This window comes from Sorex araneus, chromosome 1 (assembly GCF_027595985.1).
Source record: "Sorex araneus isolate mSorAra2 chromosome 1, mSorAra2.pri, whole genome shotgun sequence".
NCBI lineage: Eukaryota > Metazoa > Chordata > Mammalia > Eulipotyphla > Soricidae > Sorex > Sorex araneus.
Genome location: NC_073302.1, coordinates 179,345,392 through 179,372,549, shown reverse-complemented (window position 1 = coordinate 179,372,549; position 27,158 = coordinate 179,345,392). Strand labels below are relative to the sequence as shown.

Sequence of the window (27,158 nt, the reverse complement as noted above, 5' to 3'; positions counted from 1 at the left end):
CTCAGTCTCTAGCCCTCATTCAGCCCGCAACTCCCTTCCCCCACATGGCCTTCGACTACAATGTAGTTGGTGATCGCTTCTCTGAGTTGACCTTTCCCCGGAACGTGAGGCCAGCCTCGAAGCCATGGAGTCAACCTCCTGGTACTTATTTCTACAGTTCTTGGGTGTTAGTCTCCCACTCTGTTATTCTATATACCATAGATGAGTGCAATCTTTCTATGTCTGTCTCTCTCTTTCTGACTCATTTCACTCAGCATGAAACTTTTCATGCCCATCCACTTGACTACAAAATTCTTGACCTCCTTTTTTCTAACAGCTGCATAGTATTCCATTGTATAGATGTACCAAAGTTTCCTCAACCAGTCATCCGTTCTGGGGCATTCGGGTTTTTTCCAGATTCTGGCTATTGTAAACAGTGCTGCGATGAACATACATGTGCAGATGTTGTTTCGATTGTACTTTTTTGCCTCTCTGGGATATATTCCCAGCAGTGGTATTGCTGGGTCAAATGGGAATTCAATATCTAATTTTTTGAGAGTCGTCCATATTGTTTTCCAGAAGGGCTGAACCAGTCAGCATTCCCACCAGCAGTGAAGAAGGGTCCCTTTCTCCCCACATCCTCTCCAACAGCGGTTGCTTTTGTTCTTTTGGATGTGTGCTAGTCTCTGTGGTGTGAGGTGGTATCTCAAATTTGTTTTGATCTGCATCTCTCTGATGATTAGTGATGCAGAGCACTTTTTCATGTGCCTTTTGGCCATTCGTATTTCTTCCTTGGTAAAGTTTCTGAAGAACCATGGTTCTTAATGCAAAACAACACAAGGCATTTTCTCGGAGAAGCCAGGAGCTGGAATAGCACACTGAACTTACTGCATAAACAGAACTGCTCCATACGGAAGGAGAAAGGGGAGAGAAACAGCAACCCACCGCTTGACAAGATGGCAGACAGAGAAGACTGTATCTGACTCCCATTAGTGACATTTCTACTCTTCCCATATAGAATATATTCCTCAAATTGCCTTTATTTTTTTTCAGCCTAGGATCTGTTGCAAAATTGCTTCATGAAAAAAAGACACTTGGAAACTATAGTTTCAATTTTAGATAAATTGGTGCTGCCAAAATTATAATCCTCCATACCACAAAACTTCAAGAGCTGGTTCTAAAAACATTTAAAAATCCTGATTGATTATCTCATGAGAAGCAAAACAGACTCGTCTAGAGACAAGGGTGCCAGGCGGTGTGCTCGGAGGTGGCTAGGTACTTCTGCTCCTCTGGAAAGACATGCCTGCATGCACTACTTAACTCAGAGATTCTTTCTGACATCCAGGGATTAAAAATGACCCCACGTGGCACCCTCAGGGAGGGGATCGGTCAGGTTCCCACCCTGCCAGACCACCATACCCCACAGCTGCACCCCCAGACACAGCCACTGCTGCTGCCATGCCACGGCCAAACTCCACTGCTTCACGAACGATTTCTGCAGACACCAAACTGACAATTCCGGGTACCTGGTGTCCAGGTGGAGAACTCTGGGGTCTTCTGAGCTAGGGATGGGCAGCCTCCCGCAACCCCTGGACTTCAGGCAGTCCCACAGCTACTGCCACATGAACGCATTAACACAGTTCTACAGATCCTGAAGTTCCAGAAACCGCCAAATTCCACAGTCCCGAAATTCCAGTAGGAGCACACCAAATTAGATGGAAAGGAACAATGGAAGCCAACTGAATTCAACAACAACAACAAAACAGTAACACAGAAGGTTCAACTAGAAACAGACAGCTTGGTAATTCCTCAAAGATTTAACAATCCTTAGTGAAATATAACAATTTTCACAAATTTTCTTTCAGTAAGGTGTTTTTGATCTTTTCTTTAGTCATTTACTTGTAACAAATATGTAAAAACACAATCTCCAGCCGCTTCCCCACCCCGGGGGAGGTTGATGGCGATGATGAGGCAGGAGAAGGAAGGAAGAAGGCCAAACTGGTTGTTTGATCAGTTTATTTCATTCTCTCTCTCTGCTTCTCTTCCGATTCTCGATCTCTCTCTGGATCTTCCTCTGATTCCCTTTCAGCCCCGCTCGCTCTCACTTCTTTCACCTTGTGCTCTGCTTATGTGTGTGCCACTGTGCTCTCTTCGTCTGCCTCTCTGTGCCTGCCTCTCTGCATCTGTCTCTCTGCATCTGTCTCTCTGTGCCTGTCTCTCTGCACCTGTCTCTCTGTGCCTGTCTCTCTGCATCTGTCTCTCTGCATCTGTCTCTCTGTGCCTGTCTCTCTGCACCTGTCTCTCTGCGCCTGTCTCTCTGCATCTGCCTCTCTGTCTCTGCCTCTCTGTGTCTTCTGTCTTCTTCCTCTGTCTTCTTCTTCTGTCTCCTTCTTCCTGTCTCCCTTGTCTTCTTTCTCCTATCCCCGTCTCTTCTATCTCCCCTCAGTGCCCCACAGTCTTGGTTTATATAGCAAATTACATAGGGTGGTGACACAAAGGTGAGTTTAACATCAACAAATCAACAAAGAAGGGTTAGACCATTTCTTGAGGAGATTAACAAAATCTCATCTAAGGAAATCTCATCTGAGATCCACTCAAGGGTGGGGGTCCAAACAAGGGTGTATCAGGGTGTGAGCTAGTAATCTACTTAAATAGTTATAGTAAAATCTACTTCTAATATTTCTAGCAATGTCATTCTGTATGAGCACAGTAAGTGATATAAAGTTTGGTTTTTCCTGAGGGCATCTCCAGACCACAGTCCTCAGGCCAGGTTAATCTTCCTAACCCCAGCAGGATCCTAATCTCATCATCACTTTTGGATCATGACAGCATTGCCCATGATCATGCTCTCAACTTATAGGTGAGTATTGTGGCACTTTGGTCTGGCCCACTTCGATGCCAGGGTAGCACATAACTCATAACTCACCGCTTGCCCTGGATCCGTCCTGTCCCTCTCGGGACCCTGCTTTTGGGGTGCTAGGAACTAAGGGCAGCTGAGTTAAGAAAGCAGATGCCCAGGAGTAAATATTGTTGGAGTCAATCAACTCCCAAGTTACAAGTACAATATTGTCTTCCTGTGTCCATACAGAAAAGACATTGCTTTAAGATAATCTATGTTCCCTAAGGCAAGGCTAAAAGGACAAACCCCATGTTATCCTACAACAAGCAATATAAAACAAATTATTGTGGGGATGGGGTGGTGAAAAAAAATTAAGTGTGTGAAAGACTGGCCCATATCCAAAAGAAAAAAAACAACCAGTGTTGACACGAATGTGGGGAGAAAGGGCCTTCACTGGTGGTGGGAATGCCGACTGGTTCAGCCCTTTTGGAAAACAATATGGACGATTCTCAAAAAATTAGAAATTAAGCCCTCCGCCGAGATATAAGCACAGTGGCCACACGTGTGTGGACTTTCCACTGCTGCACGAGCATGATCCCGGAGGTCAACTGAACTACTTTGGACACCAGCAGCTCGCAGAAATGCCTCTAGACTGTGAGCTGAGCCACTGCCCCATGTGGCGCCAGAGGGGTAGGGTTTCTTTCTCCAGGATTTTCCATCTTATGAGCACCACAAAAGGGAAGTAAAAGTTTGCAGGGATGCAATTTCTGGCAGAATTTACCCTGGACTTTATACAGAAATCCAAAACCGACAGCAGCCGCGTGACATAATATCTATTAATTGTCAGCAATGTGAAACGGTTCCTTTTTAGCAAATCTGACTTTGGGGGAAAACTCCAAACGATAATAGTGAGTTTTTTGTTGAAATATTGAAGGTAATCAAAGTAGCAGCCATGTCTCTAGACTGTGAACTAAGCCATAGCCCCACGCCGGCCGAGGAGAGGAAATATCCTTCTTTCTCAGTTTTTTTCCCTTTTTGGGGAGAAGCAGCGTGGCGGCCGCCATATTATGAGGTCTATTAAGCAGGTACAAACTTGGTGGCGCGGGAAGGAGAAAAAAAAGAAGAAAGAAAAATATATATATACTTGGAACAGCCTCGGGCTGGGGCTGATACCAGCGCACGCTCCGCCAAGATTCAACCCAGGTGGCCACACTTTTGTGCGGCCGCTTTGCTGCAGGATCTGGAGGCCAACTAGACTACTTTTGGTGTCAGAAACTGCTTGCAGCCATGTCTCTAGACTGTGAACTAAGCCATAGCCCCACGCTGGCCGAGGAAGGGATATATCCTTCTTTCTCGATTTTTTTTCCCTTTTCGGGGAGAAGCGGCATGGCATCCGCCATATTATGAGGACTATTACGCAGGCATGAACTTGGGGGCGCAGGAAGGAGAAAAAAAAAGTTATGATCACTTGGAGCAGCGGGACTTCATATCTCTTCATTCTCAGCAATGGAAAACTAATTATCCAATGCTTCCTTGACAGTAGCGCTGTCATTTTTTGGGGGAAACTCCAATAACAATAGTGAGTTTTGTGTTGAAATATGGAATGTAATCACGGTAAAGAGAAAATTAAAATTAAAAATAAGAGAAATTAAATTAAATTAAAATTAAATTAAAATTAAAAATAAGAGAAATTTATCAGTTACACAGGTGGGGGTGGGGGTGAGGGGGGTGGGAGATATACTGGGGTTTTTGGTAGTGGAATATGGGCACTGGTGAAGGGATGGGTGTTTGAGTATTGTATAACTAAGACATAAGCCTGAGAACTTTGTAACTTTCCACATGGTGATTCAATAAAATAAATAACTTAAAAACAATCCACTAAAAAAAAAATTAGAAATTTAGCTCCCATTTGACCCAGCAATACCACTCCTGGGAATATATCCCAGAGAGGCAAAAAGGTATAGTAAAAATGACATCTGCATTTGTATGTTCATTGCAGCACTGTTTACAACAGCCAAAATCTGGGGGGGAAATGGAGTGCCAAAAAACAGATGACTGGTTAAAGAAACTTTGGTATATCTACACAATGGAATACTATACAGCTGTTAAAAAAGATGAAGTCATAAAATTTGCATATAAGTGGATCAACATGGAAAGTATCATATTAAGTGAAATGAGTCAGAAAGAGAGAGACAGACATAGATCTCACTCATCTGTGGAATATAAAGTAACAATGGGAGACTAACACCCAAGATTAGTAGAGATAAGGACCAGGAGGTCTGCCCCACAGCTAAGAAACTGGCCTCACATGCTGGGCGAAAAGGCAGCTCAGATAGAGAAGGGAACACCGAGTAGAGGATGTTGGGAGGACCCATTTGGGTTGAAAGAAGCGAGCTGAAAGTAGACTATAGACCAAACATGAAGGCCAATCATTACCTCTATTGCAAACTACAACACCCAAAAGGAGAGAGAACAAAAGGGAATGCCCTGCCACAGAGGCAGGGTGGAGTGGTGGGGGATGGGGTGGGAGTAGTGACAGGGATACTGGGATTATTGGTGGAGGAGAATGGGCACTAGTGGACGCATGGATAAACGATCACAGTATGAGTGAAATGAAAACACAGAAGTTCATAAGTTTGTAACTGTACCTCACGGTGATTCACAAATAAAAATTGAAAAAAAAAAAAGTGTGTGCCTGCAAAGGGGTCAGGCTTGGGAGAAGATTGGGAAGAAAGGAGAGTGGTGGAGGGAAAAATGCTTTGGTGCTGGGACTGGTGACGGAACACCAAAAGCCTGTAACAACTGTATTGTGGACAACTTTGTAAATCATAGTGTATATGTAAAGCATTTTTAAAAGCGGACCTCAGACTATAATTCTGTTATAGGCCATCTAAATTCTCAATTTATTTTTAAAGTGAAGTTGTAAGTCCCTACACTACTCCTGCTTCATTTTAATCACTTCAAAACTTCAACAAAAGTCCTAAGTATCCTATGAAGGTTCCAATGGAATAGTTACCACTTTTTAAAATAGTGACTACTCTAAAATTCTGTAATCATATTGCTTACTAATCTTAATTGCTGCAAATTCCAAAGACAGTTCCACAGTGCATCTTGAACAAACAGAAAAGCAATTAGCCTAAATTAATTGCTTTGCTGATGTGATGTGCACCAGGTATGCTTGGTGGTTTGGAAATTCCTGCCAGCTCCTTCACAACTTGATGTTCTGATGATTTTTAGCCTATTTTTGCACCAGAGCAATTAACCAGATAATTGTTCTAATGTGAACCCGGCCTTAATCAGCATGTTTGGGGCCACAGCAGTGATCAGCCAAATATTAAATATCATTTAAAGAGCAGGGCTGAGAAGTGACATAGGAAGAGTAAGGGGAAATATGTAACCTTTGTCATATTTTTCCCACCAAAAGGCAGAAGGGGGAAAAAATGATGTAACTGCCTCTTTTCAATTAATGCCAGGTAGTAATCCACCTGGAGAGCAAGTGAATTGTCTAGTTCTTCATTTAGAGCATTCCAGGGACCCTATCAAAAGAGCAACATTAAAATGCAATTTATTATTCCAAAAATGAGCCTCTGATTTTTAGATAAATAGCCTGCAAAACATAAAAGAGAGCATTTTCTGAATTCAGACAATGACCTTAAATCCTCACTTTATTAAGTATCAACTATATTCAGAAATAAATAAATCTGGAAGTAAGAGAGCAGTTGAGCCAATTGCCTGGATTTCAGCCAGAGTTCAAGGCAAATTTAAAAACAGATTTATTCATCCTACCAAAGCAGCATTTACAATTCTCAGCACATGTGGGCTGGATTCCGTTTCTCCTCTGAGCCTTCCATGGGCCGCTGAGATGGAAGAGCTACGCAGAGCACGAACGAGCAAGGCATGGCCCACTACCATGCAGAGTGATGCAGAAATAATGCCACCCAGTTTTACAAGGGTCTATGCCACCAGGCAACAGTCACTGCCATCTACAATTTCTTTACATATAAAAACACTCATTCCTTACAGACTAGAGACTGAACACAATGGTCACTCAACACCTTTACTGCAAACCGCAACACCTAATCAGAGAGAGAGAACAAAAGGGAATTCCCTGCCATAGTGGCAGGGTGGGGTGGGGGGAGACGGGACTGGGGACCGGGGGGGGAGGGGGGGGGGAGGGATGTTGGGTTTACGGGTGGTGGAGAATGGGCACTGGTGAAGGGATGGGTTATTGAACTTTGTATGGGGGAAGCATGAGCACAAAGATGTATGGATCTGTAACTGTACCCTCACGATGACTCTCTAATTAAAAATAAACTAATAAAAAAATAAAATAAAATAAAAAAATAAATAAAAAAACTCATTCCTTTTAAAAACATTATTATTATTATTATTACTTGCTCGAGCGGACACCAGTAACATCTCCATTGTGAGATTTGCTGTTACTGTTTTTGGCATATCCAATACACCAGGGGTAGCTTGCCAGGCTCTGCCGGACAGGCGGGATACTCTCGGTAGCTTGCCAGGCTCTCCAAGAGAGACAGAAGACTCAAACCCAAGTCGGCCATGTGCAAGGCAAATGCCCTACTCGCTGTACTATCGCTCCAGTCTCTCTCTCTCTCTCTCTCTCTCTATATATATATATATACATATATACATATATATAAATGATATATATTAAAATTTGATGATTACTAAATTTATGTCTTAACAGAGGCTTGAACAATTTACATTTCTGCTATAAACAGATTTCCTATTTACCTACATTCTCATTAATGCTGGGTAAAATCAAACAGCTTTTTGTTTGGCCATACCCAACAGTGCTCAGGGCTTACTTCTGGCTCTGCACTTAGGGATCACCCCTTGTGGGGCTCAAGTAACGATATGGGGTGACAGGAATAGATCCCAGGAGGGTCACATACAAGGCAAATGCCTGACTGATGTACTATTACTCTACCCCAACAAACTGTTCTGCTAGTCTGATAAACTAAAAAATAAACACAAAAAATTCTGCGTATGTTATTCTTCATTCCTGAATACTCCATTATATTTCATATATGCCACTCAGTAAAGATCAAATAACTGAAATAGGTGAAAAATAGTTTATAAGAAAGTTAGAATCATGGTCCTGATGCTTTTTCTCGTTGTTAATTTTTAAGATAGTGAGGTATTATTATTATTACTAATATTATTATTATTATCATCATCATCATCATTATTTTTGATATTCTGGGCCATTCCCAGCTCTCCTCAGGGCTTACTCCTGTCTCTGCACTCAGTGTTCACTCATGGTAGAGCTCAGGGGACCAGATGAGGTGCTGTGGCTCGAACCCAGGTCGGCGCGTGCAAGGCAAACACCCTACCTGCTGTACTATGACTCTCGTCCAGGAACTCATTCATTTTGTGGTAAATTATTTGCAGTGACTATCACAGTCGTTGAAACAAGTTTGGTTTTCTCCCAACTACAGTAAGCAAAGAGTTATTTTTATCCAACCTCAAATTAAGCATTTTATCACTTGGGAAATGATCTCCATAAAGCCTGTTTCCCCAAGGCAAAGCACCTGCCGAAAGCACTGTTATTCTTCATGTCTTTCTGTCTTCGGTCTTAATTTCTGAAAGGACAGTCACACGGAGGGTAGCTCGGGCACAGAGGTGTCAAGGCTGCCATTTCTAATTATCGCCAATCAAGTTCCAGCAATTGCTCCTCTGGTTAAACATGTGTATACCTATCTTCCGAAAGATTTCTTGATGCCACTGTTCATAAAATAGTTTAAGCTGAAGCAAAATCCATTGCACTAAATTAATAACTAATCACAGGAGATATTTATCATCTCAAGTCTTTTACAAGAAAATTGTCAGATTTAATCACCTTTCTCATATTTTCACTATTTACTGGGCTTCATTTATCATACATTTTAAAACCCTGACAAACAGCGAGTTATCTGAATGACCAAGTCTCACTGGCCATAAAGAGTAAGAAAACTGCTGGGGGGGTGGGCGCAGATTTGTCTAGGCAGCCAGTAAGTGACCATCAATGTCAGCAATGAGTTTTTTCTCCATTATTGGCAAATTTAAAATAAAATTAGGAAAACCTCCAAATCCCCAGGTGTATAGCACTGCATTCATTATCAAATAAAATGTGTTCTATTCTTTCTTATAATTTGCTCACAAATTTTGAGTTCATACCACACAAAACACGTGGCCTTTAATCCCATGAGCTACGACTTTTATAATCTATTTATTGATCTTTCTCTGGTATGTATGGGGGGGCGGGGGTGAAAATACTGGAGAAGGTACATGGAGCCTAGGGTCAAACCCAGGGCCTCACATACAGGCATGTGCTCTGTTCTACCACGTAAGTAACAACTCCATACCCTGTTTGCTGATGTTGGAGGCAAAAAACAAAAGCAGTAGCAACACTTGGAGTAGCACAACCATGGGTACCAACGATATGACCTGATAAAAACTCTTTCAATTATTGTTACTTGCAGCATTATGGTTATTTAGGGGCAAAAGACAAAGTAGAAATTTTAAATTACCATTACTAAATTTCTGGCACTCTCATAAAAATTCACATTACTCTGTAAGTCAAAATAAGGTGAATAAGGAGAATCAGCAAGTCCAACCAAGCACACCCAATCCAGTCTCCAGCTCCGCTGCAGAACTGAGGCTAAAAAGCACAGCTAGGCTGAAGAGACACAACTCAGATTCCTGTTCAAGAGACTGTACTAAGTTAAACACTCCAGTGCTGTATCTCAGTTAGGTGTGGCTTTGAAATATTACTTAGTAACGAGAGGCACTGCAAGAGTCCATATCAAACCAATATAGTATATCACTACCTACCAAACAACTAAAAAAACTTCCTTTAATATGAATAAATTATGAAGTTTAACTTTGGACCAGTGCACACAAATATACTTTATCAAAGAAAGAAAAATACACCCTTAAGCCTCTGCAGAAAAATACCACTAGCTATTTGAAAACTCACAATTACTAGGAGGAAATGTACAGATTTGCTATGGCATTTATTTCTTAAAAATTATAAATTATAATATATAATTTCATATATTATCCAATTTTCTCCATTAATCAGGTGTTATAGATGTATATATATGACATGCATTATTTATGGGTAAAATATTTGCAAAATATTTTATTTTAAAAAATAAAATATATATCACTACATGCCCAAATAAATATTCAAAATTTATATGAAATTCTCTTTTGCTTGCTGTCTTGTTTGTGGGTTCCTCTTGGCGCACGGGACCAGGCGGCACAGGTAACTGAACCTGGAGCGTGCAAAGCAAGCACTCAGCATACCGAGCTATTCTATGAAATTCCACTGATAAGACTACAAGTCTCTGGTGTACAAGATAAAAAATAAATAAAAATTAAAACGGGCAAGAGTTTCTACTCCCCTCAAGTAATCAGTTAAAGAAAAAGAGAATACTCGTAAATGGGACTGCAAATAAAATAAAATACTTTCTATTTTATTACAAAATGAACTTTTCAGAAAATCTGCAGCTCTGCTTTCAGTCAGAGAAATGAACATTATCATCTTACAGATACCACATAAGGAAAAGAGAAGGCAACGGACCCCGGTGCCGTTCAGGACACAGGAAGAGGATGATGTCTGCGTTAGGATCCCCGTGGAATTACCGTCGAACCTGACACTTGGGAACACAGAAGGAGAGTGCCAGCCCCAAGGCTGAGCCCAGGAGGAGGCCACGCCAGGTCTGCAGGCCAAGGCTGCACAGTCCTGAGCCGAGTACGACTCAGGGCCGTCTCCAGGCCCGAGAGTAAGGCCCGGGAGAACAGGGGCACCGACGAAGGAGAGAAGATTCTGTACTCTGATAGCACTAACGCTACAAATTAGTCATGGGTTTAAAGAAAAGTTTTCAATCGCTCCTGAGGATAGAAAAGACATCACATTTTCAGTGAGTTTTAAGGCATAATCGTAGTTATTACCTAGTTAGTTAGTACCAGGCCTCCTAAGGATAGCCTTATGACTAATTCTCAAAATATAAAAAGTAGCATCAAAACATATACCAACCTCACATTGCCACCAGCTCAGAAATATTCCACTCTGATCCCTAAACCTCCCGAAAACAATTAAACATATTTCATTATTATTTCTGCAACTGTATGAGTATGACAGAACATGCATAAAAGTATGTGGCAAATTATAGAACTGAGCTGAAATTCAGATGGACTAAGTCCCCCACCAGTTCATCTACACAGTTAGGCACAGGAATATGCAAACGGCTCCGAACTCTCTAGAGGCAGGATGGAGCTGCTCGAAATAGCTACCTGGAGTGGTTTCAACTGCGAGCATTATTTTTGTGCCTCTTTATTTCCAAATTTTCAGGCTCCTGTAAGAGAAAACTGCTCAAACATCTCAGTGATTTAAGGTGAAAGTATTCCTCACCCTGACACCACTTAGGTTGAATAGAAAACAAAATATTCTCAAACTCAAATTCAACAATGCCTGCTGGATTTAATGGTAGGTTTATCCCCTGGGGCAATCTTTAAACCTAATCTGTAGGAGAATTAAGTAATATTAAGGGATTGAAATGAAATAAAATTCTAAGTCCACTGTGACATGACATTCACAGGAATATGGTAGATTATCCACCCAGTCCTTAAACACTTACAAATACAATATATAGCATATGTTCACAAAACAATTCTTCGAAATAAAACACAATGGGCACTCAGCAAATATTTTATACCACCAACACCTGCTCAAATCCTCTCTGAACTTTATTTCTAAATGTCACCGTTTTTTTTTTTTTATTATTGAATCAATGGAAATTTGAAAGAAGAAACAGAATAAACATCCAAAGAAGATCAAGGGAGTTAGAAAATCTTTATAGAAAGCCTCATTGAGTTTTACATTAGTCGAGGGGCTGTCAGTCTCGCTGAAAGGGGGGTAGAGTGATCTGTCACTCCACGACTTCAACCCAAGTAGACTTAAAATAGATTAGAGACAACAGTTAAAGTGTTATACACTGAAAAAGGAAAGAAAAGTTGGAGTAAGATTTTTCATAATATTATGAACAATGGAATCAGGATACTAAACACTGCAAGTAAACTATTCTAAAAATAATTTTAGGCTAGAGAACTAGCACCATGGGAGGGCGGGCGCGCCCGAGCCCACCAGGCGGAAGCCTCAGCAGCTCGCAGTTCCCGGGGCCAGCCAGAGTGACCCCAGGCATAGAGTCAAGAGTAAGTCCTGAGCACCACCAGGGATGGCCCCAAAATAAAAGAATAAAAAGATGATTTTAAAAGATGGAGGGAATTTATTAAACAAGTTCAATTCTTTCTAGAGGCCAGTAAACTTTTTAAATAGTACTCTGGTTTGAACACAAAGTGAACATACAAAGTGTCCATTTCTGAAAATATCCAATAAAAATTCGCATTTTCGTTTATTTTAAGCTGAATTATGTCCTCCTCTGTAACTGCTACTGTAATTGCTCACAATGTAAAGGATAGACCGTGTCTGCTGGGAAGAGTGGGGGTTGGACATGGTCACCCAGAACAGACTGTTGACGTGAAAGAAAAACCACTGTGGGCCTAGAGTTGCAGATCTACATTTCCAAGATAAGGCCCAAAGTAAGAATTTTTATGTGACCTGTACCAATTCTAAAGTGTTGGCAATTAAATACAATATTTTGAATATGTGCCTTCACTGGTATACAATTTTAAATCAAGACAACCATGAGATACCATCTCACATCAGTGAAAATGGCACAGACCAAAATTAGCAGGAATAGTCTGTGTCGGTGGGGGTGTGGTGAAAAGGAACTCTCACCCGTGCTGGGGAGAATGTTGTCAGGTACAACCCCCACAGAAAGCAGTATGAGAGTTTTCAGTAAACTTAATTTCAAACGGCTTTAAACAGTCATCTGACAAAGGGTTAATATACAACAAATAAAAGGTTCTTAGAAAGGCTAACAACAGAAACTCAAGTAATGCCATCAAAAAAAATGGGAAGACAAGATGAAGAGACACTTCATGAAAGAAGACGCACCGACTACCAGTAGGTGTATGGAAAGATGCGACCCATCACTGATCATCAGGGAAAGGCCAAACAAAACAGCACGCCGGCGGCACACCCCAGTAAGACCGGCACACAGACAGAGAACAACAACCAAAGCGGTCATAGGTGTGAGCACAAAGGAAGCCCCATCCACTGCTGGTGGCAATACCTGACTGGTCCAGCCTCTTTAAAGCTAAGAGCTGACTGGAGCCAGAGCAGCAGGGCAATGACTAGGGCACTGACCTTGCACGTGACCACCCAGGTTCAACCTCTGGCTCCTCATCTGGTCCCCTGAGTCCCAGCAGGGGTAATACCTGAGTGTGGAGCTGGCAGTAACGCGTGACCACCACTGGATGTGGCCTGAAAGAGCTAAGGACTGAGCTTCCATGTAAGCCAGCGACCGCACTTCTGGGCATCTACCCCAAGGACACAAAGCACTATTCCAAAAGAAGCTTGCGTGTAGCCAACATCTGGAAACAATCAAGTGTTCAAGAACAAATAAATGGATTTTTTAAAAAAAAGTGTGTGTGTGTGTGTGTGTGTGTGTGTGTGTGTGTGTGTGTGTACACACAGAGTGGAATACTATTCAGCTATTTAAAACACTGAGTCATAAAATCACGCACTTTGGTACTGTGTGACAGACCTGGAGGGTGTCACACTGGAGCAGTCAGTCAGGAGGACAGACAGAGCAGAACGGCTCAGAATCTCAAAGGTGGGCTAGAATGAGACAGCAAGAAAATAACAAGTGGCCAAAACAACAAAGTCCAAGTGAGCTTTGCAGGGGCGAGGCAGAGGGTGAAGGGCGGCGGGAGGGCCCGAGAACTGGCAGACCCTGGCTGCAAAAAACCCTACCAGGAACAGGATGGAAAGCACAGGGCCGCAAATGTTTTTGAATAAGAGGAAACATTTGTATTTTAGTTTCTTTGTGTGTTCTGGGGCCACATCCAAGTAGTGCCCAGCTCTGCTATCAGGGGTCACTCCTGGCGGGCTCACAGGATCATATGGAGTGCCAGAGATTTAACCCACGGGGCCACATGCAAAGCAAATGTTCTACCTGTTGTACTATCTTTCTGATGCCCCCCCCAAAAAAAAGTTGTATTAAAAGAAAATATTTTTTAAATCAATGCACATAAAGTAACAACAAACTGCAAATGCAATTTTTACTCAAAACAAGTTACAAGTAACATAATCTAAAATTTTTAAACATTCTGTACTTGTTCATATAATAGCCTTTTACACATAAAATCAAGACAGCATATTAATGCCTTCAAGAAAGTATCCTGATGACAATGTTCAACAAATGTAACATATTTAGGGGCTTTGGGGCTAACACTGGGTGCTGAGGGTCAAACCTGAACATGCTCTTTCTTCTGAAACTGTCAACCCAAAGAGTGAATCTCTAGCTGGGGCACGTTAAACAAGTAAGCAGCAAGAGGTACTTAATTTCACAACCAGCCTGATTTTTACATGTTCTGCAACTTCTACTGATGGACAGTAGAGAATACGTCAACTCTCTTGTATTTTTAGCCCTATGTTTATTCTAATTCATAACAAGCAAACATCATTAGTCCTATTTTTCTTGGGGTGGAGGGGCTCACACCCAGCAGTGCTCAGGGCTTATTCCTGGCTCCTCACTCAGGGGTCACTCCTGGCAGGGCTCGAGGGACCATACGTCGTAACAGGATTGAACCCACATGCAAGGCCAGCGCTTTGCCAACTGCACTGCCTCTCTATACTAAGTCACTGAAAAAAAGAAAATCTTACATTTGATTGTGGGTCTGTAAATCATATGATTAAATTTTTTCAGTACTAGCATTAATAAAATGAAAATGAAGAAGAGACAAATGGTGGTCTTTGATGGTGAATTTAAAATTTATAAAGGTTCCATAAAAGTCTACTGAAATCAGTATATATCATTTCATTCTCCTTGAGGGGAAAACACAAGTCACTATTAAGTAGCATATCACTATGCTTTTTTTCCTTTCTTGGTGGTGGTATTGGGTGACACCAGCAGTGCTCAGGGCTGACTCCTGGCTCTGCACTCAGGGGTCACTTCAGGAGGGGAGAGGGGACCATATGAGATGCCGAGGATGGAACCTGGATTAGTGGAGTGCAAGGCAGGTGGCCTCCCCGCTGCCCTAGCCTCGGGCCCCAATAGCGTCTAACTGGCTCCCAACAGCATCTAACTGGAAAGGGTCTCAGAGCTTCTGTCTCCAGCATATCAGAGCTGTACAGCCAGGTCTTCCAGACGCCATGCCAAACAAGGCCAAATTAGATAGGAAATAACCTATGGTTTATTATCAAGTACAAATAAACATTTTAATAAACTTGGAATCATGGAATGAAGGGCACAGAACAACCAGGTGTTCAATTTAAATCGCTGCTTGAAAGAGTGTCCTCTTTCCATGAGCCACTGCGATTTATCCGCGTTCAAAGCAGTGGTAAATGTCAAATGACTCCTAGACCATCCTTCTGAATACAAGAAAATACCATGCTGTTTAGCTCTCCAAATACAAACGGTGCTTCTAGAAAAACAAAGAGAAGGAACAGCACGTGGCAGACACAGAGATCAAGTCAAAAATCACAGAGTGCTAAGAGGTACCATAAACATAAAGACCTTCATTCATGACACATTTTTATTTTTTAAAGTTCAAAAAATATTTAGAGGTAAGAACCTTTCAAATCCAAGAGAGAGCTTATATTTAAAGATTTAAAGCTAGGGGAAGAGTACCAAAGATTATCTTGATGTGAAAAGGCCTTTATTAGAAGTCACAGCATGAAACACAACCTTTCTCAGAGATATTAATGTAAAATAGTATCTAAAGATTGTATTATAATTCTGTTATGTGAAACTGTATGAGACTGGTTTAGGAAACTAGTAATTAAACATAAGTGCCAACTGCATGTGAGTCCCAGCTATGCCATGGGAAATCCCACTCGACTGACAGCTTCTTGATGTTGCTGCTGTTTATCCCTACACAGTCTTTACTACGGCAATGAAGGAACAATAACACTATAAAAAAGTAAAATAAATGCCCTAGATTCAATAGGGATAGTGTGATCTCCTACTGAACAAAAGATGCTGAAAGGTATAAATGAGAACACATGTAAAGTGCCTATCAATTACCCGGGTAATAAAGGTTACTCTCCTCCCTCCTATCCTAACAAGGCTCACGATTATCTCACTCATTAAGTCTTATGTCACCTAAAGGATCAACCCTTGAGAGCAGCAGGGACACAGTCTGAGACACAGTACCAAGTATTTAGTAGGGGGTTAATAAATGCCTCCTGATTTACTAGAGGATAATAATAATGAACAAATGTAAAACAGACACTAATTGATAGGCTAAATGCATTAGTGCAGCCCACTGCCCGGTATATGAAAGGTTACTAACCCACCTCAGCTAAGTGCTGAAATTATAATTAAGTCTGACGGGAAGTTCTAGATTTATACCAATATAATTACAAATATTACTTAGCTTAGTGATAGAGCGTGGCAAGAACAATGAGAGGAGTAATTTAGATGATACTGCAAAGTGGGTTTTAATGTTTGAAACTTCTATTACAGTACACAGGATAAGTGCAAGTAGTGTAATTAAAACCTGAAAGCGCCTGGGCTTTAAAACTCTTGCTGAACCTCATTAAAATGCATGTTTTCTCAATTAATCCAAACTTTTCCATTAAATACATAAAAACGCACTTTCATTCTTTGCAAATAAATCTCCACAGCACATATATTCAGGTTCAAACGGCTATTATATTTAGGTGGGTGGGGGGGGGGGCAAAGGACTGAAAGAGATTTGAGTAGATGCACGTATCAAAGGGGAGACGAAACACAGGAGAAACGCCCCTTCTCAGCTGCAGATCCCGTCACTGCATAAACAATTCAAGAATTTGAGATTGAAAAATCCCTAACTATTTTTTGCTTTCAAATGATACCAAAGTAGGCGAGAGCCCTGCTGGTCCGAGATGAGCTCCCTGTCCCGTACCTGTTGCGGCCACCTACAGTCCTTCCACACAGGCACGCTGCTATAGGCTCACAGAAAACCACTACAGAATAGAAACGATCACTCTTCCAAAACAGGTGTTGCAAATCTTATGCATTACTAAGTTTATTTCAACACTGGCTCAGGTAAAATATTAAAATGAGAGAATTGTTTATTAGTTATGAAAAACACTCAAAAAACTTTAAGTTCACACAAACTGAGTCTGTGGATGAAAGATAATCACAAAAAAGAAACTTTTGAAAATTTTACCAACATTCTTTATATGTGTATGTACTTTATGTAGTGAATAAAGTTCAAATAACAAGTACCTTTTATAAATGATTACCACATCCAGTGTAGAAAAATGAATTTTTCAAGAAAAGTTTTAACAACAAGCCAGTGAAAAAGCTATTACATAATTTAAAGAGTAAAAGGGATGTTTTAAGAGAGTTTCACTATAATTAACCAAAACTGGAGGAAAGTGACTCTAGCTAATTTAATTTTTAAGTAAAAATGGAAATTAAACATAGAGAATTTCTGTGAATTCAAAACATTGTTTAACACAAACAATAAACTGTTGCTTCAATGTTGAAAAAAATACGTAAGTCTAAATAGGTTCTAATTTTAGCTGAAATAGAGTTTACAATAGCAAAATCAAAATATTTTTGGTGGCCTATCTTAAAAAAAAAAAAAAAAGAAGTCTTGACAAGTTACAAGTTACAGAGCAAGAATCTTCTCTCCCCTCTAAGAACCACCTAACCGAATAGCTACAAAGCACTGCATTATTCTGCAGTTTTCCTTATAAAGTCAAAGTTTCTCTCATCTTTTTCCATGCAATATTTTTATTACATTTCTTTTTTTTTGTTATTGCATGACATGAGATACAAAGTCACTAAGTTGTTTGTGATTTGATTTTAGTCACACACGCATCCCTTCACCAGAGCACAGCTCCCACCACTAACACCAACTGCAGTCTCCCCACCTCCCCCCGGCTGTATGGCAGACACCTTTCCCCCTCTCTCTCTCTCTCTGTCTCTCTCCCTCTTGCTCTCCATCTCTCTCCCCACTCTTTCTCACTTCTCTCTCCCCCACACACTTTTCCACACTGTTTTTTGCAATACTGTTAAACTTATATAACTAACTTTGTCTTCTTGCAATACGTTTTAAAGGGGGAATTTATTCCTGTTTATAAGAAAATGCCTATTGTACACATTTTCACTATATATTTAATTCTCTAACACATAAGCCAAAATTCCAAAACCAGTTATTTTTATATAGAGAACAAAATGTCATCTTCAAAGAGAATTAGAACACAAAATATTTGAAATACTTTCCCAGAGTCATTTTTTTCTTGATAAGTGAATAGGAAATTCAATTACAAGTTAAAAAAATGTTTAAGTGGCAAATAAACAATATATCTTGAATAGATGACAAAGCAATATTCAGCAGACTCTGATATAATTGTTTGGGTAATCATTTAAATCTTACACAGAAAAATCCCATTGCAAGTATAAAAGCGTACATCTAGATAGCTTCCAAACTCAAACTTACCTATCCTACCAATATTCCTTAAAGCTGGCATGGCTTTTTACAATGATGATTAATATTTGGTATAAAGAATACATGCTTTTCTCTGGAAAGCATTTCTGAGATGTTAACAGTCATTACCTGTCATTTATGATCCAGTTCAGACAGAGATTGAGAGAGCTAAGGTTTTTGCACCTCTTGACAATTTCCATCACGGTTTCATTATCCAGTTCAGTGATATGACGTAGGTCTAAGCTGGAAAGGTTCCTTAGCTAATGAAACAAATGAAAGAAAACAACAATAAATGTCACATTTAATCTGAAAAACTATAAATATAATTTATCACAAGATAGAATGTCACTTAAACATGAGTGGAAATTAAAGTCCTTATTTAATATTTTACATACTCAATCGAAAATTAGTACAGAAATATGTGGTGACTACATAAATGGCAATAAACATGAAATTTAAACATCTTACTGGGCAGCATAAAAATCAAAAGTCACCAATCAAATATGTGGGGTAGTTACTTAATATCCATAATATAATAAATTTATATTTGTTGTATTATAAATTTATGTTTATTTTTATATTTATTATATGATAAATATATTTTATATAATAAATATATTTGTTTTATATTTATTGCATAATAAATTTATATCTGTTATATTAATTTATTAAATTAATATACTAATTTCCCTCTCACTGTTCAGTTTTAAACTTTATCTTCATTATTATTTTGCCATATCCTTATAGACTCACAATTTTTAAAACACAAAAACCTAAAAAGCTCATATATATGTATAAACTGTACTTCAAATTGTACCATTATGGGTTATTACGCCACCTTGCCAAAATCAAAACAAAACATTGTTTAATAAATAAAGATTTTCGCCATTTACCACCTGCCTCATTTCTCCAATTTCTCTATTCCTTTCCTGATGTTTCTTGTCTTCTCCCTGATGTTTAGTCTCCAAAGAAAATTAATAATGTCATTTACAGAAAGGTGATAGGATCTTAATTATCTTCCTCAAATAAGCTACATTTCAAGTAAGCTATTTTTGCTTAGTAACATGCAAAGAATTAATCTGGGGACATGCAGAGAAAATCACACTCTCCCTAAAGATGTCTATGGCTAATGTCACCATATCCGGCATTAGAGAGGACAGAGAGGATAAAAGTTACAGACTGTGAGATCAGGAGATTATCCTGCATTATCAAGGGAGCCCAATATAACCCAGGAGCCCAGAGCGCCTTCCTCTGCTAAATCCTGACTCGAGAGAGAAGGTGGAGGAGACATCTAAGAGACCAAGACAGATTCAGCCTACACTGGCTGCTCCAAGCATAAGCCACAGAAAGGAAGGGTGAACACAGAGGAGTCAGGAAATCCTTGTGACCTCTAGAAGCTGGGCGCGGGCCTCAGCTCTGGCCAATGGGACACCGCTGAGATCGAAGACAAGATGGAACCACGCCAGTGACTAGACGGGAACGTGACTGGTCCTCAGCCTCGGAAGCACACTGCGGGGCTCACACTGAGTTAGCGCAGCACCTCCAAGAGCTGGGCGTTCGGACCCGGGGCCAGCTGTCTGCCTCCCTTTAGGACCCCCTCACCCGTCCTCCTGTATCTGAGTCAGCAGCAGGCACGGGGTGCAGAGCTCAGCTGCCACATTTCAGACAAGAACTCCACGGAGCATGTAACCTCCTCCTTTCCTGCTCACCATACGGAGCCAGGCCAGCCTTACACGAAACAACAGTTTCTGCAGTAACCGAAGGAACAAAACAAAAAAAGAAACCATGAGAAGTAAAAATAAATAGCAAAGTAAGTTTCTGTCATCTTTCAGATACCACTCCTATTCCCCTGAAGCAGCGAAGGGTGCCCCGCTGCGCCTCCTGCCCTGCTCACTGCTGACACATGCCCTGTGTCCTGGAGTGACGCCTGGCTTGGCGGAGAGTGGACGGCCACGCGTGAGGCCAGGAGTCAAGTCCCCGCATCCCTACGACGGGAGAGGAAGCAACGGAGAGAGGCAGCGTACGTGACCGACTCTGCCAGTCTCGGCGTCCCATTAGCGACAGCTGCTGCCGCTTCTACGTGGACGCAGAAGCAGCTGTGGAGACCCAGACCCCCCGCACCCGCCCTCCATTCAGGGAGACCCCGTGAGGAAATGCACAGCTGTGGTGAGTGGAATCCCACGACTCAGAGCAGAGTCCGTGCCCATCAGTGGGGGGAGCTGCGGAGGGAGCGGCCAGCCCCTTCCCGGGCCCGGGGAAGGGAGATCTCGGCTGGAATTAAGGCCCCGCGCAGCTGACATTGGAATTAATCAAAAGCGACAAACCTGGACACGCTTGATCTTATCAACTGAGCGCTTGGGTCAGAGATCCACGCTGGCCACTCTGGGAAATGGCCTCGGAGACCTCCGGGGCTCCAGGGGGGAGAGAGCAGTGCTGCTCCTGACCAGAAGAAAGCGGGAACCCAGACTAGCACCTCTGAGGGCTCGGTTCTCCATCAGTGGCGTGAGCATGGTGGGAGCGCAAACAGAAGGCGGTGCGAAGCTGCAGAAGGCAGGCAGCGAGCACTGGGCTGCAGGGAACCGAACGGAAGGGTCTGCCCCCCACCCCCCAGCCAAGAGAGCAGGAACAGGTCAAATAAGAACTACACCTTGGTCTCGAGAGCTGGTTCTCTAAGCCAGGCAGGCTGCCGTGTAGTGACGGAAGGCCAACCAGAAGGGCTGGAGAGGGCTACTAGAGGGGCTGGGCGACCAGATGGGGGGCTGGGGATGGGGCCAGGCCAAATGGCCTTTGTGCTATACTAGCACTCGGGCCCCTCTTAGCCACCATACACCCCATGGCGGATGCCCCCTCTCTGCCTGAATAGGCCAATAAAGACGAATGGTCCACTCCGCCCTCAGTAGGTGGGAAGTGCTTCCGAGGAAGCCAGCTCACCCCCACGATGCCCCACTGCTCTTGTCAGCCTCGTGTCACAGGTAAAGGTGGGAAGGGTGTCTTGGGAAAACGGGTTCCATCGCAACAATCCCTGAGATGCTTACACCAGCCCACGGCTTTTATTAAATTCATGTTTTGTCAGCACTCATGAGTTTTCCACACATATCACCCTAAGTTTACTGGCATTTCTCTCACTGGAGATGTACTCTCTCTAACGCTCTGCACTGGGGTCTGGAGAAACAGTACAGACGGGAAGGCACTTGCCATCCACGCAGCCAACTCAGGGGTGATCCCCGGCACCACAAGAGCCCACCCCCCTCAAAAACACCCTGGCAGGAGTGATCCCTGAGCACAGCTGGGTGTGGGCTAGAAGCCCAAAACAAAATACAAACACTATTTCCCACTGAGGATGTAAAGGGGACAAACCAGTTTCCCAAGCCAAGTCTTCCTATCCAAGGCTAAGCAAAGACAAACTTGGCTGTGTGTGCCCAGACCCACCACTGTCCAATTTCCATTTATTAATGCTCGCCCTTAGTAACGTGCCCTATCTTGTTCTCCACATTAAAAGGTACACATCGAGTTTCGTAAAACACACATAATGTTTTATCTTTACGGAACATTTGTGACCCGAGCCCCCAACGCATTCTCATCAGTGCTGGGAACATGGTCTCTGGGCAGGCAAGAAGAAGCTGCCTCTCAACTGCAGAGGCCCAGTAGCTCTCGGGGCCCGTCTTCCAACAGCAGACCCTTGTCCGCATCAAGAAGCCTCATGTAAATAGACTCCATGAACGGGACCCAGAGGGCCGCTGGAAAACACTCTCCGGTTCAGAACTATTAACGCCTGTGACCGTGAGGAACGGATTCGGCCGTGTCTGTCCAAACGCAGCGGAACTCAAGTACAGCTGCCTCATAAGCATGCAGCCTCCCTCCCTTCCCTTCATCACAGCCCTAAGAAAGACCCAAAACACCAAAACTTTCACCATAGCTAATGTCTCTTAATGTGCATGTTTTGAGCCTTCCACAGTTTTGAGGCGAAGTCTTAGCTCTCACTTCTTCGCTTCTGGCACTGAAAAGTATCTCTTCATCACAACAGGGTGAATACAATTAAGACCACTGAACTATAGGCTTAAAATTTCTTGTGAAACTAAGCTTGATGTAAGTACAGTTTTGCAGAATTTTTTTTTTTCAAAAATCACTTCAACTAATAAGAGGTCACAATAAAATATACAAAGTTTAAGCCAATTCTGTTCCCTCCTATTAAAGAAGCAAACAAGAATCAAAGAGTTTTGACCATTTTTAGTGAATTATAACAAGAAACATAAAATAATAAATTATTGAGGGCCCACTATGGGGGCAGGCTTGAGGGGTGTTGGGAAAATTGGAACCAGTGGTGGGTGAGAGTGCAATGACGGTGGGATTGCTGTTGGAATACAGAATGTAACAGACCACGAGCAACTTTATAAAAATCAAAATTTTTTTAAACAGGTCTAATTTATTTGAGTGCAACCAATAGGGAGAGAGATATTGGCAAATTTTACTGTTAAGTAAAATCTCACAATTTGTAAAACCCTATAAATATATCCTACAAAACTGTTGGAAGAATGCAAGAGGCAACCACTGCAGTAACGATGTACATGTGATAAAAATCGAATCCCAGTGAATGGACTGGAGCTGTGAAAATGCTCTGCTCCGACCTGCTCTTGAGAGGAGGATCAGATGATGGTGCTGGAACATTTATGGCATACCCTGCCCTGTATGATTGTCCACAGGCAGAATATTTCTGACTCTCCCAGTGGCACACACACACTCATGGCTGGGGACCTTCCACGCAGCTACCACACGCCCACATGCCGCTGGTCCTGAGGAACACTAATGCCTCTCGTTCAATTAGGGCTCCTTCTCTCACAGGCTACTGAGTGCCACTGGCGATGATGATGTAGCCTTTCCCAGACCATTCTGGCAAGTTCAGAAATATGACAGTACCCACAGGCACTTCGAGGAGGCTCATTACCAGGAACTGGCATCACCGCGATGCACGGGCCACCTCCAAGCAATGGGGTATTTTTACTCAAACAACAGCTCTGTCAAATCCATCACTTTCCTCTCCCTGCTATGAAAATTTCATAATAGTGCCCTCCAGTGTTTCATAAAAAGCTGCCTAAACTAATTCTTCATGGTCTGAAATGAATCTGGGAAACTGACATTTTAATTAAACTGACTTTGCTTGTAAATTCACTAATATTCTTGGGCCATACAAGTCACAGAAGATTTGAATTAGCAAAGTCATGCAACCATGATCTTCTACTTTATTTCAATTCTTAAGCATTCAGCAAGGCGTTTTAAAAGAAACTCAAATCAAAATGTGGATTGGAGATAACCGAGTTTCAGTTTGATAAAGCTTTTATTGGAGAAAAATGCTACTTATATCCAGTTCATGTTAAAGACTTAAGCTTCGTCTATGAGTAGCATGGCTATGTATTAATTTAAACATAAAATGAGGCACTAAAATGTGACCTAGGAAACAAACTTGGAAGAATACAAAAAAAAACACGTCAAACAGCTTCCACATTTTCTTCAGGCCCCAGAAATTAAAATATGAAACAAAATCCTCAATTAAGCAGATCTACTACAGGAGATGAAGCAACATAAGACAACCCAAGTACCTTGGTAAAGGCAGGAGGGAGGTACCGCCATTTCAGACTAAAGATGACAATTTCTGTGAAGCCAGCTGGAGGTAATAATTTTTGAAAAGAATAAAAACTTCTGTCTAGTTAAATGTGCTCAAATGTCAATTAGCAGTAACTGACTTCCTGTGAGTTCTGCTTTGGGGGAGACAGTGGGTTTCTGAGGAATCAGTTGTTATCTTTCAGGAACAGAGTCAAGTCACAGCCTGAGATAAGGGTCGTGCAGAAGACAGTGCTAATATGGGGGGCCATCGACCGGCGCCACATCTGTCCATCGGCAAACACCTGTCAGCTCACTGGAGGGCCCTCACAGAAGAGAGCAGAGGCACAGGAAGACAGAGGGTCAGAGGACGCAGCGGGACGGATGGCAGAGAGATGGCACTTGCTTCCTAGTTTACATCCCAGCAGCACGTGGCTGCTCGCGCCCGCCAGCATCGTCATGGGGCTTGTGAAGTCAATCGCCACAAAACCCTCCTTCGGCGAGAGAGCAAAGTGTTCCAGTTAAGTGAGGCCTGAAAGAACGGAGCTAGGCAGCCACCAGAAATCACAGCCCGGAATAGGGGTCCAGAGCCCCTGGAGTCAAAGTTTTCCTGACAACCATAGCAAAGGGTGAGACTAAGAGAAGGAGCACCGAAGAACAGAGTTTTCTGACTGGTTCCTCCACAATTCTCATTTCAAGGAGCCCTCGGGAGGCTCCCTGGAATGAGAAATCATTCCTGCTGGTGTGTTCTGTCTAGGTCCCACACAGACATTTCTGAATTTACTGACTGTTTCAGTAGCCCCGCCCCCCTCCCTGCGCAGGTAAAGGCACTGTCCCGCATCCTAACTTACGATTTCAGGCTCACTCATCGTTGGCCTTTCCGGAATAATCCTCTTGGAGCTCCCGCCCCTTGGGTACGCGTTTAGCAATCTGTTTCTGCTCCCGACTGTGGTCCTGTGGCTCCAGGGTGGGGACTGAGACGAATAATGCACCCGGATAAAGCCTTCCCGAAGCAGAGTAACATCATTCAAAGGGTACACGAAGACTGAAAACTGCCACGTGACTCTTCCAAGCTCAGCAGGAAGACTGTGCCCGCTGGAGGGAGGAGGAGAGTGGAGCTGGGGCACGCCAGCCCGTGCTGGCCTCGACACTGAGCAGAACTTGGCCGGCCAAGCTGTCACCAAGGGCTGCACCTCGGCCTGGTGTGCGCTCCCACCCACGCTGGTGAGTCGCAATCAGTGCATCAGGTGAACCCCCGTGGCAGCTCAGAGGACTGAGAACTTCCACAGAACTCAGAGCTTGGAAAAGCCCAAGACTGTCAGAGACAGTAAAGCCAGTGAGGTGTGGCCATGAGCGAGGAGCCCCCGGGTGCTCGGGACTTCCCACACACATGGCAGGCGCTGTGCTAGTTCTCTGGAACCTTCTTCACGCACTCCTTCCACCACTGCCTTCCTCGTCACCCTCGTCACAGGATCTGCAAACCCAAGGCCTGCTCAGTCCTGCCGAGCTTTCCAGGGTTCCTTCCCACCCACCGAGTCATTCTCCTTGCAACTGTCCCACCGAGCAGACTCTGACCCGTTACCCCTCAGGAAAGCCTCTTTAAGGAGTACTGACCTAGAGATGCCTCTAGACCCCGCGCCAGGCTGAGTCTCATCCGGGGCATCCCAGCCGAGGGGTTAGCGGGGGAGAGGATCGAATCCCCACCCCCACCCCACAGAGCCCCAGCACCCAGCTGCTTCCAAGCTCGCGGCCAGACTCCACAGGCTCTGGAGGACTCTCACATGAGAACGAATCTGCTGAACAACCAGGTATACAGGTTTCGTGACCGAAATGTCCAGGCTCTCAGTCTGGGAGGGGCACCCTTCCCACCCCTGTTCTTCTGGGAGCCTTGCAGGCATGTCCACCAACTGCCTCTGGCGCCATATAAGCTCATTAACGGCCATGGTCTGGACACCCAGAGATAAATCTTAGAAGACATCAAGAGGCTGCAGAGATGCCTCCTGACCCCAGAGTCACTGTCCAGTTAAAAAGTTAACTCTCGCTGTATCACAATATTTAAAATCTTAGAATTACTGGAGTATGACATCCCAGTCTGTGCCACTGATATACCAGGATAAGCACGTATCACAGGATGGGATGTAAAGTAGAAGGCAACCCATCTCAATCTGTGTGTGTGTGTGTGTGTGTGTGTGTGTGTGTGTGTGTGTGTGTGTGTGTGTGTGTGTGGGAGACAGAGAGACAGAGAGACAGAGAGACAGAGCACACAGGGCTCAACCTGTAACAACATGTTAGTAATCCTTAGCACAGGGCTAAAGACCTTAATGGCTGCGGGGTGAGATATAACAATCTTCACACAGTTTCCTCTAAGGAAACTTTTGGGGATCATTTTTAGCATATCAGTCAAAGCAAGCAACACAAAATAAATTATTTAGGGCCTGCTTTTGAGACAGGCTTGGGTGGTGGTGGAAAGATTTGAAACAGTAGTGGTGGGAAGGTGTAATAGTTGGAATACTGAATGTAATTACTCATTATGAACAACTCTTTTTGAAAATCTAAAATAAAAAATAAATAATACTGACCCTACCTCCCATCATTAGGAATCAAACCATTTCAAAATTAAAACTGGTTCTGCAGCATAAAAAAAAAAAAAAATTCAGAGCTTGTCTCCCAAAGTCCATCGCTATATGTGGAAGACAATCGCTTGCCTTCACTGTCCATCGCTACTGTTCCCTGCAATCTGTTAAGTTAGCTCAAATCTGATTAGGCCACATTTGGACAAACTTTCCTCACTGGGCTGTGCAAACAGCTCATTCTCTAGCAAATGCCCTCACTGCCTGTTTACTTTAAAGAGAGGGAAAATTCATGAGTCTTGAAATGCCTTAACTGGCTTCACACAGACTATCACCCAGGCAGTCCCCAGCACAAGATACTCACTGGACAGGAATTGTCACTGCTCAGAGCTAAGGGACCAACTTTCTGTTCCTGCATAACCAGAGGGATCTTTCCTTGCCCATGTGCTGCAGAGAATTAGGATGGCCTGGAAGGTAAACTGTGAGTTTAGTCATGAATCTCCTAGGAGATACTTAATGGAAGCGATGTGGAATCAGATGAACCCTTTAAAGACCATTTCACTTCAATGTCCACAAATCAAGTCTCAATCCCATGAGTTGTACCAAATGCA

At 42.8% G+C, this 27,158-nt stretch overlaps 1 protein-coding gene across 1 annotated transcript in view; it reads right to left on the bottom strand.

Moving 5' to 3' along the window:
• The window catches only part of FBXL17 (F-box and leucine rich repeat protein 17), a 527,962-nt gene that overhangs the window by 312,909 nt on the left and 187,895 nt on the right, over nt 1-27,158 (bottom strand). Inside the window, exon 6 of the mRNA XM_055139470.1 lies at nt 18,512-18,642. Coding sequence (XP_054995445.1) covers nt 18,512-18,642 — 131 coding nt within the window. The remainder of the gene's footprint in view (nt 1-18,511; nt 18,643-27,158) is intronic.